The 19905-nt window shown below is 47.3% G+C and overlaps 1 protein-coding gene across 1 annotated transcript; it reads left to right on the top strand.

The window, feature by feature from the left end:
* The first annotated feature begins 1708 nt into the window (after positions 1-1708).
* On the top strand, positions 1709-14271 carry TOGARAM2 (TOG array regulator of axonemal microtubules 2). Its single transcript, XM_059467221.1, has 10 exons — positions 1709-1896; positions 3530-3635; positions 4369-4604; positions 6134-6286; positions 7411-7528; positions 8482-8585; positions 9884-10088; positions 11256-11472; positions 12558-12644; positions 14036-14271. The coding sequence occupies exons 1-10, from the start codon at positions 1709-1711 to the stop codon at positions 14269-14271; spliced, it is 1650 nt and encodes a 549-aa protein (XP_059323204.1).
* Positions 14272-19905: the final 5634 nt, after the last annotated feature.

The following is a 19905-nucleotide window of genomic DNA, read 5'->3' on the forward strand; positions in this document are numbered from 1 at the left end:
AAAATTCTATCTTGCAAAGTACACTGGGGCTTCAGACTCTCTCCTGGAGAGCAGTCTCCAGGGAAGGTGGGGCCAAAAGAATGCTTTTCAACCAGGCTGCAACCTGGAAGAAACAAAATTCACATCCAGAGATCCTTCTCCTGCCACTCCCTGCTAAGGAGCTGGCGCTGTGGAGCTGTGCTGGAGCCCCAGGCCGGGCTTCTGTTGTAGCCCCAGGAGCCAGCAGCGTTCCCGAGGGAATCCCGGCCGAGGGGCTCTGCCTGCAGGGCTGTGAGCGCTGCCCGAGGGCGGCAGCAGGGCCCGCAGGAGGCAGCACTCAGCCCGAGGCCATCACGCAGGGCTCTCTGCACTTTCTGTGGGAACTGCCCCTGCCTGCCTCTGGAACAGAACAGAAGACAGCAATACTGGCTTTTTCTTGTTTCTTAGGGGATGCATCACTGCAGTTTGCTTTTAAGCTACAAGAGGGTAGATTTAGGTTAGATATTAAGGAGAATTTTTTTATAAATGAAGGGGATGAAAATCTGTCAGAGTTTGGCCCGAGAAGCTGTTGTTGGTCTATCCTTGAGGGTGTTCAAGGCCAGTTTACATGAGACTCTGAGGTACCTGATCTAGATGAAGATGTCCCTGCTCACAGGGGTTGGACTACATGGTGGTTAGAGGTGCCTTCCAACCCAAACTCTCTAGGATTCTGTGATTCTGTGATCCCTGTCCCATGTTGGTCTGCCATTGTCATACTTGAAGGTCTTTGGGATAACAAAAAGATGTTACCCAGCTCCAGCAACTTTTCTGGGCTTTTCCATCATTGCCTGGTTCAGCACCCTCCACTTACAAGCTCCTCTCTGGTCCCTGCAGGATTTAGACTACCACCTGTCGATGGCACAGCTCCTGGTGTACAGAGGAAACACCCTGGTAGTGCCATGAAGAAAAGGGTCGTGAGGAAGCAGGACAACGTGCCCTTACTGCCCAGTACACCCACCCTCCATGGGGATGGCAGCTTTCCATGCAGCTCCTCAGGTAAGCCTGCTCCATGGCAGCTTTTTTCCTGCAGAGGTTTTTTCTTGTACAAGGAGCACAAACTGCCTCCTGCCTCAGCCAGGACAGCTGGGATCTTGGGTCCATAGTCTGTCCTGAGAATGAACAGCAAATCTACTTTTGAGTTACTCCAAAATTTGATAGTCTAGAATATTTGAAGTCAATGGAAACAGAGGTGCTGTCAGGTGTGAAGGGTCAGGTATGGCTGTTCCCTGGTTGTTGCTCTGTGGGGATTGAGTCTGGCCCAGCATGGCTGGGCTGTTCAGGCTGTTCAGGCCTGGCTTGGTGCCAGGCCTTGTGATAACAAGGCAGCTGCAGGTCTTTCCTCAGGGAGCTGCAGAGTGCCCTGTCCTCAGGGCTGGGGGAAATCAGGGTGCTGAGACAAGAGAGGCCCCTGAGGGGTTCCCTCCTGGGCTGGCCAGTCCTGTTGTGGGCACTGTCTGGCAGGGAGTGGGAGCTCTGTGGCCTCAGGAAGCTGCCGCTGGCTGTGGCACCTGTGGCACTTGGGAGCTGGCGCTGTGGGGCAATTGTCAGCTTTAGCCTGGAGCTGTGCCCAGCTGGGGGAGGCTGGGAGCAAGCAAGGAGCCCCAGGATGCAGGCAGCAGGGAATCTCTGAGGCAGTGGCAGCGTGTGCCACACGGAGCCCTGGCTGGGAGATGGGGCTGCAGGCCGCGCCATGGCGGGTGCCGTGCCTGGGGCTGCAGCGCCCATGGCCGACCCTCTCCTTACAGTGACCCCGCAGACGGCCACTGGTGCCAAGCGCCGCGAGGAGCCGCTCCGTGGGCGTGGGCAGAAGGACGGAGCATTTTCAGACCCACAGCAGTCCTTGCAGGAGGCACTCTCCATGCTGGACAGCGATGACTGGTAAGAAAGGCCCCGTTCCCTCTGTGTCCCTCTGAGCGTTAAGGTTGGTCAGAAGCTTTTGTGTCTTGCTCCTGCCTCGGAGCCCCGAGAGCCCAGAGGGCCAAAGGGCACTGGTGAAAGGCCTGCAGAGCAGGGAGAGCATAAAGATTGGAGAGCAGCCTTTTCTTGGCCTTGCTCTGCAGCAGTGCTGCAGCTGCAGCAGGTCCGTGCTGTTTCCTGGCTTTGCCTGCTGCTCCACGGAGCTGCAAAGGAAATGTTGAGGGAAGAGAGAGAGCTGTGGGATGAGTTGATTTGCTGGCTGAAGGCAGAAGCAGGATGGCAGCAGTTTTGAGTGTAGAGATTTGGGTGCCTTGGGCCCCTGGCCCAGTGGGACTGAGTAAGATTCCTCTCTGCTCCCACTGCTGACTGCAATGGCAGGGACTCATGCATGTGAGTCCCAGAAGCAGCTCCAGGGAGCTCCTCTTTTTGAGAAATGGGCTGAGTTGTGCTTTCAAGTCCCTCAGCCTGCCATTACTCCTGAAGGGCTCATGGCAGAAGAGAAGGAAAAAGAAAATCCTCTAGGAATCTTGCACTTCTGGAATTCAACTTTTCCTTCTCATTGCTTCATATGGGCCTGAGATGGTTTTTCAACACTCACAATGTGTCCCAAAATTCTACACAGACAGAAGGTGGCCCAGAGGTGATAACCCTGCAAATGTGAGGTGATATTGGTTGACTTTTTGATGTCTGGGTTAGCATCCACTCGCTAGTGGATGCTTCACTCTCACAGGAATAAACATGAAAAATTTGCCACGATACATCTCCTTTGCTTTGCCCTTTCTCTTGTGCTTTCTCTTCCCCATTTCTCTTTGTTGCCCTGTGAGGTGCAGAGAGCTTCTGCAGGTGTGGGGGGTCCTGATGACACTCAGGGTGCCTGTGGGATCCGTCACCAGCCCTGTGCTGCAGCCCTGATGCCTCACATACCCTCCTGAGGCTGAGGGCCTGCACAAAGCAAGTGCTGAGAGATGGAGTTGTTTGCATCTTTTAAATAACATGTTGCTATTGTGGGGCTTGTTTTAGGTAGGAGTGTTGTGGGAAAAGCCAGAGTTTCAACAGTTCTTGCCCAGGGATGGAATCTTAATCTTCTGGGACTGGTGCTTTTTTGGGGAATGTGTGAGGTGGAGTGGAGTGGGTGACACGCAGGCCTAGATTGTAGAGTGGGAACTCAGCTCCAGAGTGGCAGTGCAGACTCTCAGGGCTGAACTGCCTGCTGGGGCTGACAAAGAAGGAAAATACTGTCTCAGGAACAGCCCAATGGGACTGTGTCTCAGGGACAGGTACAGGGAGGTGACAAGAAACAGCAGCATGGCCTGGTCTCACAGCTTCTAGGATGCAGTGACAGAGGGACTTAATAGCAGAGATTTTCAGAAAGGCCACACATGAACATTCTGACAGCTCTCTCTTTGCCTCTTGCATTTGTGTATGCTTTTGACAGCCACAGCATCCTGTGGCAATGGGTTCCATGATTTCATTAAGTGCTCCTTGAAAAGCACCTCCCATGGTTTGACTGAGCTGCCAGCGTGGTCATTTCAGAGAGGGCTGCCTAGTTCTTGGGTAGAGAGAAAAATCAATCTTTTTGGTACTTGTCCTTCAGGGAACTGAAGAAGAAGGGACTCCTCAACATCCCACGGCTGGCTGAGTCCCATCCAGAAGTCCTGCTGTGTCGACTTCGTGAGATTTGCTTGGCAGCTACCAGCGAGGTGAGAACATTGTTCTGAATTGTCCCCCATACTTCATACACGGCTTGTAGAGTAGATATGTGCTTGTTCATCTCCCTGTGTGCTCAGGGACTGCCTTCATTTCTAGTTTTAGACCTTCTAATGTCTGTCAGCTATCTGTAGGATCTGTGTGTACGTGCAGCTGTATTTACTGGCAGGTGTGGTAGCTGGCACTTGTCTTTGAGTGTGGTGCATTATAATGCAAGGCAGAAACTGAGACCCTAATGATATTATATGCCAGAGTCCAAATCTCTGCCCAAGCTGTAAATGAACCCTGAAAATTAGTCTGTAGCTCTGAGCCTGTGTTTTCTGTTTCCTGAGTGCTTCAACTACAGGTGTTGCTTTTTTGAACAGGAGCACCTGAGTGGTTTATTTTTATGACTTGTGCCTTTATGGTTTGAAAGGATCCCTTATTTTATTTTGCTTCTTTGTTTTTCAAATCAAAGGGCCTAAAATCAGAGCAGTTGACATTATAGAAGGGTTAAGTAGAACACTTTAGTGAAACATATGTTTTTATGCCTGCAGTAAGCAGGTGTGAGGCCAGAAATTAGTGCCAGAGTAAGTGCCTTTCTGTGTTTGGTCTCTTTTGCTCTTCCTGTGCTTTTATCTTCCTCTGCAGACAGTGGGACATGCTGTGATTTTGTGGGAGTTTTGTCTAAGGAAACTGGTTTTCTTTTCAAGGTGATTCTTACGTTTCCCCTCATGACTTCCCCAGGTGACCAACCTCCGGTCCAAGGTGTCCTGCTCAGCAATCGTCACTCTGGGAGAGCTCTTTGCCATCCTGAAGAAGGACATGGACTCCGAGGCAGATGAGGTTGCTGCGGTCCTTCTCCCCATGGTGTGGAACTCCCCAGAGTTTATTCAGAAGGCAGCCTGTCAGAGCCTGGGGATGATGGTAGAGAACGTGACTCCTGCCCGAGCAATGACTGTTCTCATGGACAGGGGAGTCAAGTAGGTTCTTCTTCTTTTAGTGATGTTCTTCACCTTCCAGTGTGTGGGTGGGGGAAGGGATCCGAGAGAGAGAATGGGAATGGTGGGAGGGAAGGGTCCTGTATCCTGCATCTTCTGTGGACTCAGCGACTTGATTCTCTGATCAACCTCATTTCTTTCCTCTTGTCACCTATTTCAGCCCCCCTGCAGCCCATTAGGTCACAGAGTCACAGAACTGTAGAATATGGGGAGTTGGATGTGTCCCATCAGGACCATCCAGTCCAGCTCCTGGCCTTGCACAGAACAACCCAAGGGTCACAGCATGTGCCTGAGATTGTTGTCCAAATGCTTCTTGAACTCTGCCAGGCTTGGTGCTGTGAGCACTGCCCTGGGGAGCCTGTTGCAGGGCCCAAGCACCCTCTGCGTGAAAAGCTTTTTCCTGATATCCAAACTAAAGCTCCTCTGACTCAGCTTGCTGCTGCTTCCTGGAGTTCTCCAAGTCTGTCAGAGTCTCCTAGATGTGGTTTACAGTGGGGAAGTGAAAGTGCCTGCAAAGGCTCAGGATACAGCTATGTGCTTTTGTGGGAAGAGGGACAATTGCAATTGCAGCTGTGAGCACTGTTGCATATTTCACAGCTCTAACCACTGAGTCCCTGGGGAAAACCATGTATCCTCATGATGCCATTAACCTGAGAAATAAGGAGGGTCCTTGCTGGGGTGTGGAGCACATGGGGGAGAATGTGCTGGGTGTGGCACAGCCTGCCCAGAAGGTGCAGCTGCTGCCAAAAGGAGTCTTGTATGAGTGTCTTGTATGAGTGTCCTGGCCTTAGAGCTCTGCTTTCTATTCAAAATGATGTTTCATGTTAGCCTTGAGATGATGATTCACTTTCCAGGCACCTTCACAGGCCGAGGGCCATGGGACAGCTGAAGCAAATGCTGCCCTAAGTGTTGGTGCTGGGCCTGATAGTTCCCAAGAGATAGTCTCTAGATCAGAACAGCCTGGCTCAAATGCCTGCCACCCTTTCCTCAGCTTTGGAACAGGGTAAAACACTCAGATGTATCCCTTGCCAAGCTTTACAAAAGAAACAGGCTGCATTGCTGGATAATCCACAACATCATGCCCCACAGTGTGTTTGCCCTGCATTTGTTTCTTTCCAGAGGTCTGAAGATTTGGGGATGAATGGGTGGAAAGAGCCTCATCCTGCTGCAGCTCTGTGTAGTGGGTGCCCTCTGAGGGGTCAGCATGAATTATCCTTAATTTCTAAATAATTCATATGTGATCTACTACTTTAATTTTTCTCTGAGTAAATTTTGGGAAAGAAATGGAGTATCAGATAGTACAGGGAGACTGAACTCTTCTGTGCAGGCAGTCCTTCTGTACAATGCTAACTTAGTGTTTCTCTGAAGACAGAACCTTCTGCAGGTGTTGGAAGGTGCAGAGAGAGCCCAGGCTCCTTCCCCCAGCAAGGACAGGGAGCATGCTCTGGCCAAGGCCTGTGCTGCTGCTGCTCCTTGTCCCTGTGGCCCAGGGTTTGCTCTCTCCTTCCCAGGAGCCGCTACGTCCAGGTGCGCAAGTGCGCGGCCGAACTCCTCCTGTCCTTGATGGAGAAAATGGGAGTCACCAAGCTCGCAGGCACCCCCAGGGCTGAGAGGCTCCCACATGTGGCAGGGAGACTGGCTCAGGACTGTCACAAGGACACAAGGTAATGATCTTCATCTCACCTCCAAAACCAGGAAAACCGTTTTGTGTTAGGCTTTAAAGGTAAAACCATGAAAGAGTGGAAACTCAAGGAAATAATGAGCGACCTCACTGTGTGGCTAAGGGGCATAGAATCATGGAATATGCTGAGTTGGAAGGGACCCATGCAGGTCATCCAGTCCAGCTCCTGGCCGTGTGCAGGACAGCCCAAGAGTCACTCCATGTGCCTGAGGGCATTGTCCAAACGCTTCTTGAGCTCTGTCAGGCTTGGTGCTGTGACCGCTGCTCTGGGCTGCCTGGGGAAATGACTGTACCGGGTAACCTGAGGCTGGCCAGCAAGAAGGAGCATTGCCAACTTCCTGTGACTTGAAGGAGTCTTCAGTGAGCTCAAAAGAGCTCAGATTAGCCAGTCCAATAGTTTTGATTGGCCTTAGGTGCACAAGAGAAAGCCAAAGTGTTGGCTAATGTTCATCACTGGAAGATCCCAAACATCTGTTTCTCATTAACTTAAGACTTCCCTAGAAATATTTCAGGGATCTTTATCCAATGTATTCAGTCTTTCTAAACCTCTTCTGCAGATTTCTAGAATGCTGTTATCTGTGGCTCAGTGGTCTCCAAATTTCTTCTTGAAGAAAACCGTAGTTTCCTAGCAGCAAAATCACCCCAAACCACCAAAATCCCTTTACTTTGATGATGAAATTCCCATTAATAGCTGCCAAGAGCACCAGAGCAACTAGCTGACCCTGTGCATACATATAATATAGAATAATCAAAAGCAAGCATGAGGTGAGAAACGTAAATTCCTGTGCAAAGGCAGCAGGACACTGCTAACAGGCTCTGACAACAAAGCAGATGTGTTTTGCTTGTTGCCTGGGATCCTTTGATCCCAGAGAAGCACACCCCCAGTTTCAGAGAGAAATGGTATTTTTCTTTTGCCCCACATTCTCCTCCTGCCCCTGTGTTCAGCTACAGCACTGTGCAGTGTCAAGTGAGGTAAATCTCCCTCTTTGCTGAGTAGGTAGTGCCTTCTCATGCACGCATTGCACCTGATGAGTTTAAGGCATCAGCCTCTTCTGTTAACACTCTTCCTTTCTTCATTTTCTGTTGTTTCCTTCCTTCCTTCCTTAGGCATTATGGACAGGAGATGGTGAAGATGTTGCTGAATAATCAAAAATTTAAAAAGCTTTTGGAGCAATCCCTTTCCCCGCGTGACCTGGAAGATATTCTGACCAGAATTAAGAAGAAGGTAAGTGCTTGACAGGAGAAATATCTCCTTTGTGCAAGTATTGCCACTGCTAATACGAGATCAAACATACCCAATGTGTCTTTATCCTATTCCACTTCTGCTGAATCATTTTGCTCCTGGGAATGAGCTGTTAATCCTCAGCCTGTTCATCTGCAGACCACAGAGGAGCTGCTATTATCAGGGGAAAAGTGGGGTTTTGAATATTTTGAATATTGGTCACAAAGAGGAAAGGGAAAGAGGAGAAAATGGGTTAGCACTCGTGTATTTCCCCACTACAGTCGCCCTACTCTGCCCCCAGTAAAGCAATTAAGTGAGAATAGTGCTTCTGAACATAACAGAGTCTTCCTTGCAAAAGAGACTGGAAGTAGCAGTGCCAAGAAAATTTCCAAATATACAAAAAATGTCCAAGTCTATCGTAGTTACTACAGTTGCTGTCTGTCTTTTGGGAATACTGCCCTGCTGTCAAGCCCTGTGGAACTGGAAGAAGCATGGTTCAATTCAGCAGCATCCAGTGGAAAATCATGTGTTTGTTTGGGGGGGATTTTATCCTTTTTATCAACATTACAGAAGGGAGTGTGCCTTGGTGCACAAGCAGGGAGAGTAAGTGTTGAACCAAATCAACTTCCAACACATTGAGTCAACCTCCAAAGAGTCCAACTTTTTCCTTTAAGACCACTCATTGTCTGTCAGTCTGCATTATTCCCATTTATGCTCAAGACTAATGAATTTGGGATTTTAGACTGCTGCTCAGTGTGGTAGCACCCATAACCTGCCTTGGACTATTGAAATCAACGAGTTGGCATCACTGAACCTCTGGTCTGTTTATTTCTGTAAGTTAGGAAATGTTTCTCTAAGCCTTGGTAGCAGTGATCCTGGTTCTAACTTGTGTTTTAAAGAGGGCATTTCCTATTTTATATTTTAAAGATTCATGGGGTTTCTTTATGTCTTTGTAGGAGATGGAAAACCAGCAGGGTGAATGCTCCTCTGTCAAGGAGCCCGTGAAGAAGAGGAATGATGGCTCAAAGGAGCCCCAGGCCTCATTGCCCTCTAGCAAACGGTACTGAGCACTTTTGTCAGATGTGACAAAGCACATGACAAGCTCTACATGCCTCTTCCTCAGGCACATCTTTCTGCTGGAGATGACCAGTGCCAGATATTGTTTCCTTTCCCTACAAATGCTCTAGGGTAAAAAATGTTTACTTCTGCATTCTACTTCTTGATGATCCAGTGCAGTGGCAAGGGCAGTGCTGTGGAGGCTGGGAGAGGGCCAAGTCTCTGCTGCCTGGCTTGAGACATGGAAATTCAACCAGGGTTTTTTTTCATCCAAGTGGAGTCCTTTGTTAGATGGGTGTTTTAATGAGAAGTCCCAGTTTGGAATCAGGATGCCATTGCCCAAACAAGCAGTTCCCATCCATGTGGTTTGGCCTGGCTGATTCCTGGTTTTCTTACCCTCAAACAGTACCAAGAATGAGTACTAAGGAGCAAGTTAATTCCTGAGCCATTTTGGTCAACAGGTGTCTCAATGTGGACTTTTTGTTTTGGTATTCCTGTCCTTCATATGGTTTGCTTGATGGAGGGCATGTTTGGTTTATTTCCCCCTGTGCTGCAATCAGCATTTAAGACAGGAATTTGGTCCTTGCTGTCTCTTCATGCCAGTAGCAGAGCTACTTGTACCTGTTCTCCTCTTTTACCAGAGGGGATTTATTTAGCTCTGTCATGCTCAGTGGTGGCAGGAAGGTGACCACATGCCTCAGTAGCATGGCTAGCATCTTCCCATGCTCATGGAAGAGACAGGTTGATCCCAGAGGATTATTCCCAGAGGGTTTGTTAAGCTGTGCATCTAGTCTCTAGGGAAGCAAATGAAATGTGAGTGTAGTTCTGGCATGTCTGGCTTCTGTTCTTATCTCTGTTCCTGATTTTCTGGATCCTTCAGATATGCCCCTGTTCATCTGTTCAGATGCATCTGAACTACTTTTCCAGATTGTCATGCCGGGTGTAGAGACACTTCTTCAGAGTGATGACTTTCCTTATTATAAAACACACACCTGCCATATGAGGAGGCATTTAAACTTGGAAGTAGTGTCTCCCTTTCCCCACAAAGAAATGTGTGCCTTGGAAGGCATCTGAAGATAGATCAGATGCATCTCATCCTTGGTTTTCCTGAGTGAGCAGTGGTGAGAATTTCACTTGCAGATTGTCTGCCATAATGATTGTCACGAGGTCCACGTTGTTCCTCAGAGCTTCATGATTTTCTAGCTTGAAATCACATCATTAGGAAAGCTCCTCAGGATGTTTTGCTCACAATTAACTGAAGGTATTACCAGCAACAAGTCCTAATTTGGTTTTGTTTTCCAGGGTGAAGTCTGCCCCTGGTGGACGCCTCCTCCACCGTCCAAAAGCCCAGGTCACGTTACCTGCAACTGTGGAAGGAAGGGAGTCACTGCAGAAGCTTTACCATCTCCTGGAAGCCAAGGGGTTTCAGACACGGATAGAAGGAGTGGCACTCCTCCTAGATCTGTGCAAAACCAGCCCCCAGCTGATCTCCAGTAACATTGTCCAAGTATGTAGGGTATCTTCATGGTTCCTTTCCTTTAGCTCCTTTCCCAAGCCTGGGGAAGTAAAGTTAATTCAGTGTGTCTTGGCACTACTGCATCCTGGCTGTTTGGGACAGGCTGGTCCCTCTTACCCAGACAAATGCAATTGAAGTCCGGGCTTCAGGACAAGTTCTTTCAGTCCAGCTGTATTTGTCTGGCACGTGCCTATTGCTGATGTTCATCAGATGACGGCAGAAATTTTCTGCTGTCTCCTACTCCCAGTTGGGTTAAGTGAAGGGAATCCAGCCACTGAAAGCATGGCAATTATTCTCTAGACGAAAAATAGGTTTGCATGGGGAAGAGAAGTATCAGGCTGGGTTAGTTTAAACAAAATGTTTTAAAAAGGACACTTCTGTAAACTCCATTTTGTCTTGCACAGGCACAACTCTGGCTCTCATTTCCATCCTCATCCCTATTCCTCTTGGTAAAGATGGTGCTCACCCTTTTTGGGGGGCCTTTTTTTCTCTTTGGAAAAAGAGGAAAACAGCTAAGGACCGATCCATCCTTTCTTCTCCCAGTAGCTGCTTTTTCCCCTTTTACGGAAAATGGTGCCTGATAATGTGGCTGTCAAGGGACTGAACCTGCTGTAATGAGAGCTGTAGAGCACATTACGTTTCAGAAGTCTACATTTAGTTAGAGAAATGGTCTGGATCCTGGAAGAGTTGACCAGAGCCCTCTCCTTCTTCAGGCATAGGTTCTAAGACAAACAAAATAAAAATGAGATCTCCTCCTGCTACAGTTTTGGCAAAAACATAATTGCCCTCAGTACTTGAGGCAACTGTATAGAAAAATGGGTATGGTAAATATCTGCTTCCATAATTTAAAAGCAAAGGAAGTCTTTTGAATTAATAAATGAAATTGATTTGATGATTTATAGGTGGAGAGAAACACCATAGGAACTTTTCTGTCCCGAGCCAAAACTCTTAAAAACAGATGAAAATCTTTAAGCAGCATCAGGTTGCACAACCATTCCAGTGAGTGGCCCACAGGAAAACAGTGAAATTGTGCAAGCAAGGGCTGACCTGACAGAAAGGATCACTTTCATCTTTTATATTGCTGAGTGCTCATTTCTACATCCCCTCTTCAGACAAGGTCATTTTAATCCAGTTTTCATGTGTTTGTTCTCTTCACAGATTTTTGATAATTTTGTCCTGAGAATCAATGACACCCATAAGAAGGTGAAGCAGCAGGCGCTGGAGGTGCTGGCAGAAATGATTGGAGTCCTGGAAGATGCCCTGAACCCGGTGATGGTCCGTTTGGTGGAGGGAATAACAAAGAACCTGAACTCAAAGGATCCCGGGGTTCATGCCGCAGCTGTGACCGCACTGGACCAATCTGTTGTTCATTTAGGTAAGGCTGAGCCTGGCATGGACTCCCCTCACCTGTGTCTCTGTCTGTCCCACACAAGAGAGCGCCGAGTGCCTTGGGAGCTGTTGTTGTCTGTGGAAGGCTCCAGCTGACACCCACCAGAAGCTGGGCAGGTGCAGTCCTTATGCACCATCCCCAACAGGCTGGAATGTGCAGCAGCATTTCACAACAGTCCCAGGCTGCCTTGGCTCTGTGGCGCTGCTCTGAAGAGCAAGTCCTGGACTCCAGCTTTGCTACAATTCAGAGCCAAAGGGGTTTTGGAGTTTGCTTGGGCCCTGTCTGACTTGCCAAGTGAACGGCTTTGCTGTTGGCATGAAGGGACACCGGCCCATCAGAGTTTCTGCAGATCAGCCACCTGGAAGGCTCTACATTAGAGGCATTAGCTGCCTATTTCCCACCTTCCTCATTTGTCTTCTTTTTCCAAGGGGGAACTGATGATTCACCAAGTCCATTTCTTTAGAACAAATGGGTCTAAGTCCAGCTGTCAATGATGCCTTGTTCCACATGTTGTTTTGCATGGGGCAAGATGGCAATAGCAAATACCTGCCTGGGGAAGGGCTGCTGTAAATTCCTGTAAAGGGCTGCTGATTTATGTCAGCTCTGAAAATGCGGCACTGGGGGAATACGCCTGAAAAATGGAGTGTTGAAGAGTCAGGTCTTGAGGGGCAGTTTCCACTTTCTCCACCTCAGCTGCTCCGTGAAGTCACAAACTGCCTGACTCAGTGTCTTTCTGTGTCCCAAGTATGGGCTTCTTCCTTTTTGCTCTGGGATGCAAAACCTTTCCACTGCTTTCATGTGACTGAACTCTTGAGGTCCCTGGTGTGAAATGTTTTAGCATAGCTCCTGGTCCAGCAGACAACTTTGGATTTACACATGTGAAAGGAGAGCTTTTCTTTTGGAATTTTAAACCCTGCCAAGTAGGCTGGAAGGAAAGAAGAAAAGGATTCAAAAATTAGCAGAAATTGACTTTATTGTATCAAATGGGGTTGCCCCTGCCCTTTCCCTCCCCACTGTCCTTTCTCCTGTGCCCTCAGAAGAGTGAGCAGAAGCATGTGTTTCACTTGTAGATGAAGTGTCACTGATGAAAGAGCTCAGCCACCAATGGAGCAAACTGAGTGGTGAAGCTCTTCTGGAAGTCACAGAGTGCATCACAGGTATGGCCTCCCTTTGTAAGCCAAGAGGTCTCTGAGGGAGTATTGACAGGGAATGCCTGTGAGCAGAGAGCAGAGTAGCTCCTCCACATGAGGAGGTGCTGAGCTTGTCCCTCCTGCCCAATGGCCAAGGCAGGTGTATTTGGCAGGCTTTCCCTGGCTGCTGCAGAGCTGTGCAGCATCTGAGATGGGGGCAGCGCTCGGCCTTGGGGCTCAGCTCTCACTGGGGCTCTTCTCAACCTCCACAGTGACCAATGTCTTTAATAGCATTTAAACTCAAATGAAGTCTCATTTTTAAATGAGTACCATAACCCTTTTCCTGCTTAGCAGAATTGGTTTGGGGTTACTTTCAGGAGCTCTTTCAATGTTGATGACTGCTGGTGGATTAACAGCATAGAGAAAACGAAGTCTCCCAGCACAGAATAATAAATAGCTACTACATAACATTTTGCCTGATCAGAAAATAAGACTGGTCTCCTGAGCATTTCAGGTTTTGATCTCTCAGCCAAATCTGCCATGCAAGGAGCCTGTTGGTAGTAAATTTTTGTCTGTGTTTGATAAAGTTCAGTTCGAAAAATGAGCAGAGAGCAGATTCCAGAGACAATGTGAGAAAACACTTGTGTTCTGGCTAAATTTCAGTCCCCTGTGTAGCTTTTTTCTCTCTCTATGCCCCTATTTCAGTGCACATTGTAAGAAAAAATGCCATTAGCATTGAGAGGGGAAATGGCATTAAAGTGTGGAAATGCTCAAATGCCAGGGCAATGGGGTCTGGGTAATTCTCTAAGACACCCTGAGGATTGAAAGAGCTCTTGGTTGGAAGGCACAAAAGCATTCTGCCAAAGACACCAGCTGGGCACTGTTGTTTCTCATCCAGTTGTCAAGCAGCACCCATCTCTGGTGGGCTGGAGTTTTGAAGTGTGTTCTAATACTGCACTTTGCTGTGTGCCACCGAGCAAAGGGAAGAGCCAGATGAGACTTTTGGCCCTTGACATCAAAGTTACAAAAAGGAATCATTCCTTTTATTAGAAATCTCTCAATTGCCTCTCTAGGGTGCATTTCCAAGTCTTCCGTGTGGGTTTAGACAAGTTGTCAATGGAAATAGAAGGCAGTTTGATGTTTCATTCACTGTTCGTGCAGAAACAATTTGTGAAATAATTTAGTAGCGGTACAAAGTCTGTGCCACAGCTACAAGGCTCTGGCTGGAGAAATTAGTCCGGAGGGGTTGGTGGTTCTGTTTCAAGGATGATCAGCTGCATTGCCCATTTCTGGGTCATGGGGCTCTGTGTGCTGTTTCACTGATCTTGGCCAGAGCGGCTCCCAAGAAGCAAAAGCAGATGTAGATCCTTGTTTGCATTGAGGTTGGTGGGTAAGGAGCTGTGTGTCTGTCCCGGCAGTGCTTGTGGAATGGGTTCATGCCAGGAGCCCTGAAGTGGTGCAGCGCTACGCCCTGCCCGTGCTCTGGTCCTGCCTGGAGAACAAGGCGCTGCCGGTGCGAAGCGCCAACGTCTGCGCTGTGGTCACCAAGCTGGCCTGTGCCCTCTGCGAGGTGATGGGCACCCAGCTGATCAAGTGTGCTGAGAGCAAGCCTCCACACGTGCAGGAAAACCTCTCCAGCCTTTTGGGCTGGTGAAGGTTTCATGTTCTCCAGAAAGCTGACCAAGTGCTGAGTTGGACACCTCCGGATGGCACTTTTCAGCTGTGCCAGAAATGACAAAATACTAAGGAAGGGTGTGCATCTGTCCCCGCTCTCTCCATTGCCCTTCCTAGTCATGGCATGGGGGCCTGAAGGAGCTCCAGACTGAGGGCAAGTTGAAGACCAATCATGGATCTGCCTCAGAAAAAGGTAAGCAGTTACCTGGGCCACTGTCTGTTGGGAGGAAGGGTCTTGTGGCAGCGCAGAGAGGCTGTGCACATTGGCAGGGAACAGCTGTGCCCTGCATGTGCCCCCTGCAAGGAGCTGTGCTGCTGCCAGTGGCCCTGGAGCTGTAGGGCTGCTGAGCTGTGGGGCAGGGAGAGGAGCAGCAGGGTGCATGTGCAGCTGAGCCATTGCTGGAGAGCACAGGGCTCTGGGCTCCCTGCTGTCCCAGGGCAGCCCAGAGGCCAGGCTGTGCCTGTGGCAGCTCTGGGGAAGTGGCTCAGGGTTTTCCCCTGGCCTGCCTCAAGTGTCTGCCAGCAGGAGCATGTTTCCATGTGCAGCAGTTTAGGAATTTCCAGGAAATGTGTCCCCTGAAATATGGACCTTCAGATGCTTTAGGCTTGCTTTGCAGTCTCTGTTTAAGGTTGTGTGTCCCTTTTACAGATCTGACTGGCTACAGTCTGGCTAAGATATTTTCCGTCGTTGGTTCTGATTTTCTCTTACCCACAGAGTCATTGTCTCCAGTCCAGAAAAGCTGTCTTTCCTAGAAGATCAGGAAGAAGCTGCCAACTGAGTGAAGAGTGAAGACTAGGATTTCTATTTTAGGATTCATAGATACAAATGTACATATGTTACTTAGATGTCGGTATTTATTTATGTACATTTATAAATATGTTATTTATTTTTATACATATGATATTTATATGTAGTTTTGAATAAAATTTTTTATTGTATCTTTAAATTTTGATGCCATCATTTAATTGTATATATTTTATTGTGATGATTTAAAAAAACTAAAAAAAAAAAACCCTAAAAAAAAAAATCAAAGGAGATTTTGAGACCAGGACCTGCTAGCCTAGAGTTTATGGCATTGCAGCTCACTTGATGTGCCAGTGTCTCACCATTCCTTTCCTCACTGGGCCTCTCCTCTTCCTCTTTTGCCACTATTTCCTTGTGTCATTTGTGCTCCTCTTTTTTACTTGGCATTACAACAGGGCCACCTGTTCACATTTGGGGGACAATGGATTCAAAGGATCCCGTCTTGTTGTGTTGTGTCTGTATAAGTTGTTCCGTTCCCGCCTATCATGTAATGGTTCTGCCTTGGTTCTCCCCTTCCTCTCTTGCGCTGCCGGTTATCCCAACTCCTCCCCAGCTGCCTTGGAGACTAAGGTATCCTTTCTCAAATCCCTCCCCAGTGCCCTTTCCATCCCTTGGCTCTCCCACCCTTCTCTCTGGAACTCTCTAGAACCTTCCAGCTAGAGCGTCAAGTGATTGGCTCAGGGGCTGGGGCCTCACTCTCGAGTTACCCACATTGGTGTTCTCCCTAAGTCAATCTTTTGTATCCCACTCCCCTCTCAAACTCTTTTCGTCCAAGGACTGACTCCTCCCGTTTCCCTCCCTCCTTATAAGCTGTTGCAACGTCCTCCTGTCTCTCCTGTTGTCGGTTCACCCTGGGACCCAATAAACCTGCATTCACCACAGCTGGAGAGTGCTCTCTGTTTCTGCTGACTGTAGCCAAAAGCCCAGCCATGTCCTACCACAAAGTAGTGCTGCTGTCATAGCACAGAGCGTTTGCCTTAGGGGCTGTCCCAAACCACGGAGATTGGGATAGTGCCCCCCTACTGCTAGCAGTGCTGGATAGCTAGCCGGGATGTCCGAGAAGGACAATCCTTCTCCAGCTTGACTGCTTCACTGTCTAGTCAAAAGTTTTCTATCTAGATGTGTTCTCTGCTCACCAAAGGCCAGAGCAAAGAAACAAAGAGAAGTGTGCCCAAATGGCAAAAGCTTTGCTCCTTTGCAATCTCACACAGATCTGGCTCTCAGGTGTCTTCAGTCACAATTTCACAGGTAAGAAGAGGTTGTGCATTTCACTGGGAAATGGTGAACTGCTTTGGAAAAGCCATCTGTATGTATATTTACCCAGAACATCAGTCCAGCTGTGTTGTTTGCAACTTGTTTGCAGAAGGATGAGTGGACTGTGAGGCCAATAACAAGTGACAAGGTGTACTTGTTTTGATTCAAAGCAAATTTGGGAGAGAATCTTAAAGGGGCTTTGGTAGGAAAGCAGATTAAATCATCTTTTCTTTCTAACTGGTTTGGGAGAAACTAATTTTTTGGAGAAAAGTGGAATAAACCTGTTTATAAAACAATAAAACTTAAACAATATTAAACAATAAAACTCTTTGCTGCTCTAAAAGAGATAACAAACTGAGAAAATCCCATATCCTGGTTGTAGCTGAGCTTACACTGTCTCTGATTAGTCTGTCTGGTGGTGGAAATGTTGCAGGCTAGGCTTGGCTTGGTGGGCTACAGGTGTTAACTGCTGGTGCTCTTTTGGGTGTTTAGTCTAGAGCAGGTTTTAAGAGGTGTAAAGAAAAGAGAAAAAAAAAACCTTGCAGTCTGGGGAACTTTTTTGCTTCAACTAGCTAAACTAACTAAAAGCAAAAGGGAGCTCTGTCCCGCTGTCTGTCCATCCGCAGACAACACAGAACGGAGCAGGAATGTGTAGGACTGTGCAGTGTCTGAAAAAAAAACTGTGCGCTTCTACTCTGCCCCCCCTTCACTCTCTGGAACATGTCTTAAAGGTGCAAAACTTATTATTCAGCCTAAACAGAACGAGACGATGGGGGATAAAAGCATCGTATAGTCAGCCCAGGACACAAGGGTTCCTCAAATCTAAACCACAGTCTGGGTGCCATTCAGCCCAGTGCTGAGAAATCATTTGTTCCCTTGGCCAGTGCTTGCCAGAGTAATGAATTCCTGCATAGCTGAAACAAGCAATTCTGGATTCAGCTCCAGCTCTTGGTGGGCTGCATGATCATTGACAATGCTCCCTATCCAGAAATTATTTTGCAGTTTCCTTTCATAGTCATTCGAAGCTTTTAACCTTCACATTCAATTTGCTTTGCCTTAAAGAAAACCACTTCTGGTCCCAGTGCATACTGCAACCTTTTGCCAGCAAAATCCTCATGGTTGCCAGCTTCTGATGTTACAGAAGAAACTGCATGTGAATGTGTTAATTAGGTTTTCTGATGGAAAAACTCTATGGCTGCATGTGTTTGCTTAGCTATGGGTTTAGTCCTGGCCTAGTAAAGCCCAGGCAGGGTGGCATGTTTCAGGGAAAACTGATCCATGAGCTTATGGGGTTGCCATCAGCAGGAGATTGAATGTCTCCTTTGGGGATTTCTCTGGAGACACAATTAGGGACCAGCTCTATGCTGCAATATTCTCTTATATCATTCAGAAATATCCTAGAAAAGGCAGTGAAACTTCATATCTCCTTTCACAGCCACTGTTGGAAGAGGGGCATTCTTGTCCCTCCTCAAAGCCATTGCTCTTGCACACCAGAAACGTGAACATCCACAAACAGCAATGACGCATGGTCGTCCTGCTGCTGCTTCAGAGCTCTGGCAAGTGCTTGTCTTGCAAAACTGGAGTTAGGTATTGCTTGGGTCTTGGCTCAGTTTTGTGGAAGTTTAGAAGGAAAAGAAAATCTGAAATAAGAAGCTTAGGATAATTGGATCCATTGGCCCATGTGCTTGCTTTCCACCTATTTTTTTGCAGGATTGACTTCTCATCCCCAAATGAGTGACTGGGAAATAGTCACCCCCAGAGCTGTTGCTTTGTACTTCTGGAGCATCTCAGCCTCCTGGGAATTATCAAGAGTAGAGAAACTCACACAAGTTTCTCTTGTTCTAGTCTCCTTTTTGCTGCAAGGACTCTAAGTTAAACCTATCAAAGGTCTCTTAAAATTACTAAGAATTTATTTAAGAGGCTTTGAGAGTTATTAAGTTTATTTAAGACTATTTTTACTGGTTTGTAAATAGCCTCTGAAAAGGTCACAACAATCTTCATTGTGTGTTGGGAGAAGACAGGCTGCAGAGCCACTCATCAGTCCAAGGAAACTGGGAATACACCTAGCATCTGAATGCCTGCTGCAGCCCTTTGCTGTGGTGTTTGCAGTGGCTATTCTTCTGTGGAAAAGCCTAATGCAGTTATTTGGCTGTCAAGGGAGCTCTGTGGGGCTGAAAATGGGACATCATAAACTTGCCTGGGCTAGCAAAGCTCAGAGGTGCACTACATGCTTTCTTCTCTTGGGTCTTGGTAGGATAAATAGTTCTGAAGTACTGTGTTTTTCAACAGGAAGAGCATAGCATTTCCTGTGGGTTTTTAAAAATTGTCCATGGTGTATTTTATGTTCTTTCTTTGTTTTGCACCTTGGAGGTTTTAGTTTTGTAATTTTTTTGCACCCTCTTTTAAGCTGTTGTTGATATGCTATTTGGACTAATACGAAATTTGTCTAAGACTCATAATTAGGTAATTACTTACCTGGAGTCCTTTCTAACTAGATGCTCACCTGCAGAGCACTGTGGTAGCAGGGTGTCCCTGATGCTCCCTGTTTCCTGACTTTTCCACATGAGAAACTGTGCTATGAGAACCTACTTGCAGTCCAGGTCCCTTACAACAGTTAAGATGTGCAGGTATATGCATGTGGTTTCCCTGAAATATAAAGGTGAAAGGATCTTCATGGGTATCTGGTTATTGATGAAACCTCCACTATTCAAAAAGACCCAAAAGATGCATTGCCTCTTGCCCTGGCTGTCCACATTAACTATATTTACTAGCAAAGAGACACAAAGCTTCCAGGAGGAGTAAAACATTCCAAAAGTGAGGCCATTTTGTTGTACTGGCAGGTTGAATTTTCAGTTTGGATGTAAGAGATACTAAACTTCTACTGATTATAAGAGGGGGTAAGGCTGCAATGAAATGGCCCCATAGGATTGACAGTGTCACACTTAAAAGCCAAAGCAGCTGGTAAATTTGTTGATTTAGATTTTCTCTGCAGAGTCATCTCTGCCTTGCCATGTGTCTGTGTGTCTGCTGGAGTGCCTGGAAAGTTTTGTTCACACCTTTATGGCTACTGCTCTGGGCAAGGATGGTCTTTGTTAGCATCCCCAAGCTTGGACTTGGGTTCACTCATATCCCAAGGAGCCAATGGTTAGGTAGTATTAATAAATGAAGGGCAGCCTGTTGCATTGAAAGCTTTCAGTTTCCCCTTAATTGCTGTGCTGTCAATTAATCTGTGCCCTGAGGAAAACTTTACTAAAGCAGGAGGGATAGATATGGAGTAAAATAGGCTTATCATCCCCTTTTCCTTTGAAATAACCTTGATAAAGGGTGTGTACTATACAGTCCAAGTTCAGAAGTTCTCACATGATTGCAATGCAATCACAGAGTTGTATGTTAGTAAAGAAAGATAAAAGAATAAAGGAAGAGACCTAAGCGGTCAGATTTTGCAAATCAGGATGTCACTGAGAGGAGAACAATGAGGAGTTGTGAGGGCTGTAGGTAATTTTGTGCTAGAAGTGGTGGAACAGGATAGGTGCAGGGCAGGTGTCACTGTCATAT

Source organism: Ammospiza nelsoni, chromosome 3 (assembly GCF_027579445.1).
Source record: "Ammospiza nelsoni isolate bAmmNel1 chromosome 3, bAmmNel1.pri, whole genome shotgun sequence".
Taxonomy (NCBI): Eukaryota; Metazoa; Chordata; class Aves; order Passeriformes; family Passerellidae; genus Ammospiza; species Ammospiza nelsoni.

What these genes read in the sequence shown, in the direction of transcription:
- TOGARAM2 (XM_059467221.1), top strand. Translation starts at nt 1,709, where the DNA reads ATGGCGGGTGCCGTGCCTGGGGCTGCAGCGCCCATGGCCGACCCTCTC. An exon ending in GCTTGGCAGCTACCAGCGAG is followed by an intron (nt 3,636 to 4,368) that starts GTGAGAACATTG and finishes TGACTTCCCCAG; the next exon opens with GTGACCAACCTCCGGTCCAA. An exon ending in TCATTGCCCTCTAGCAAACG is followed by an intron (nt 8,586 to 9,883) that starts GTACTGAGCACT and finishes TTTGTTTTCCAG; the next exon opens with GGTGAAGTCTGCCCCTGGTG.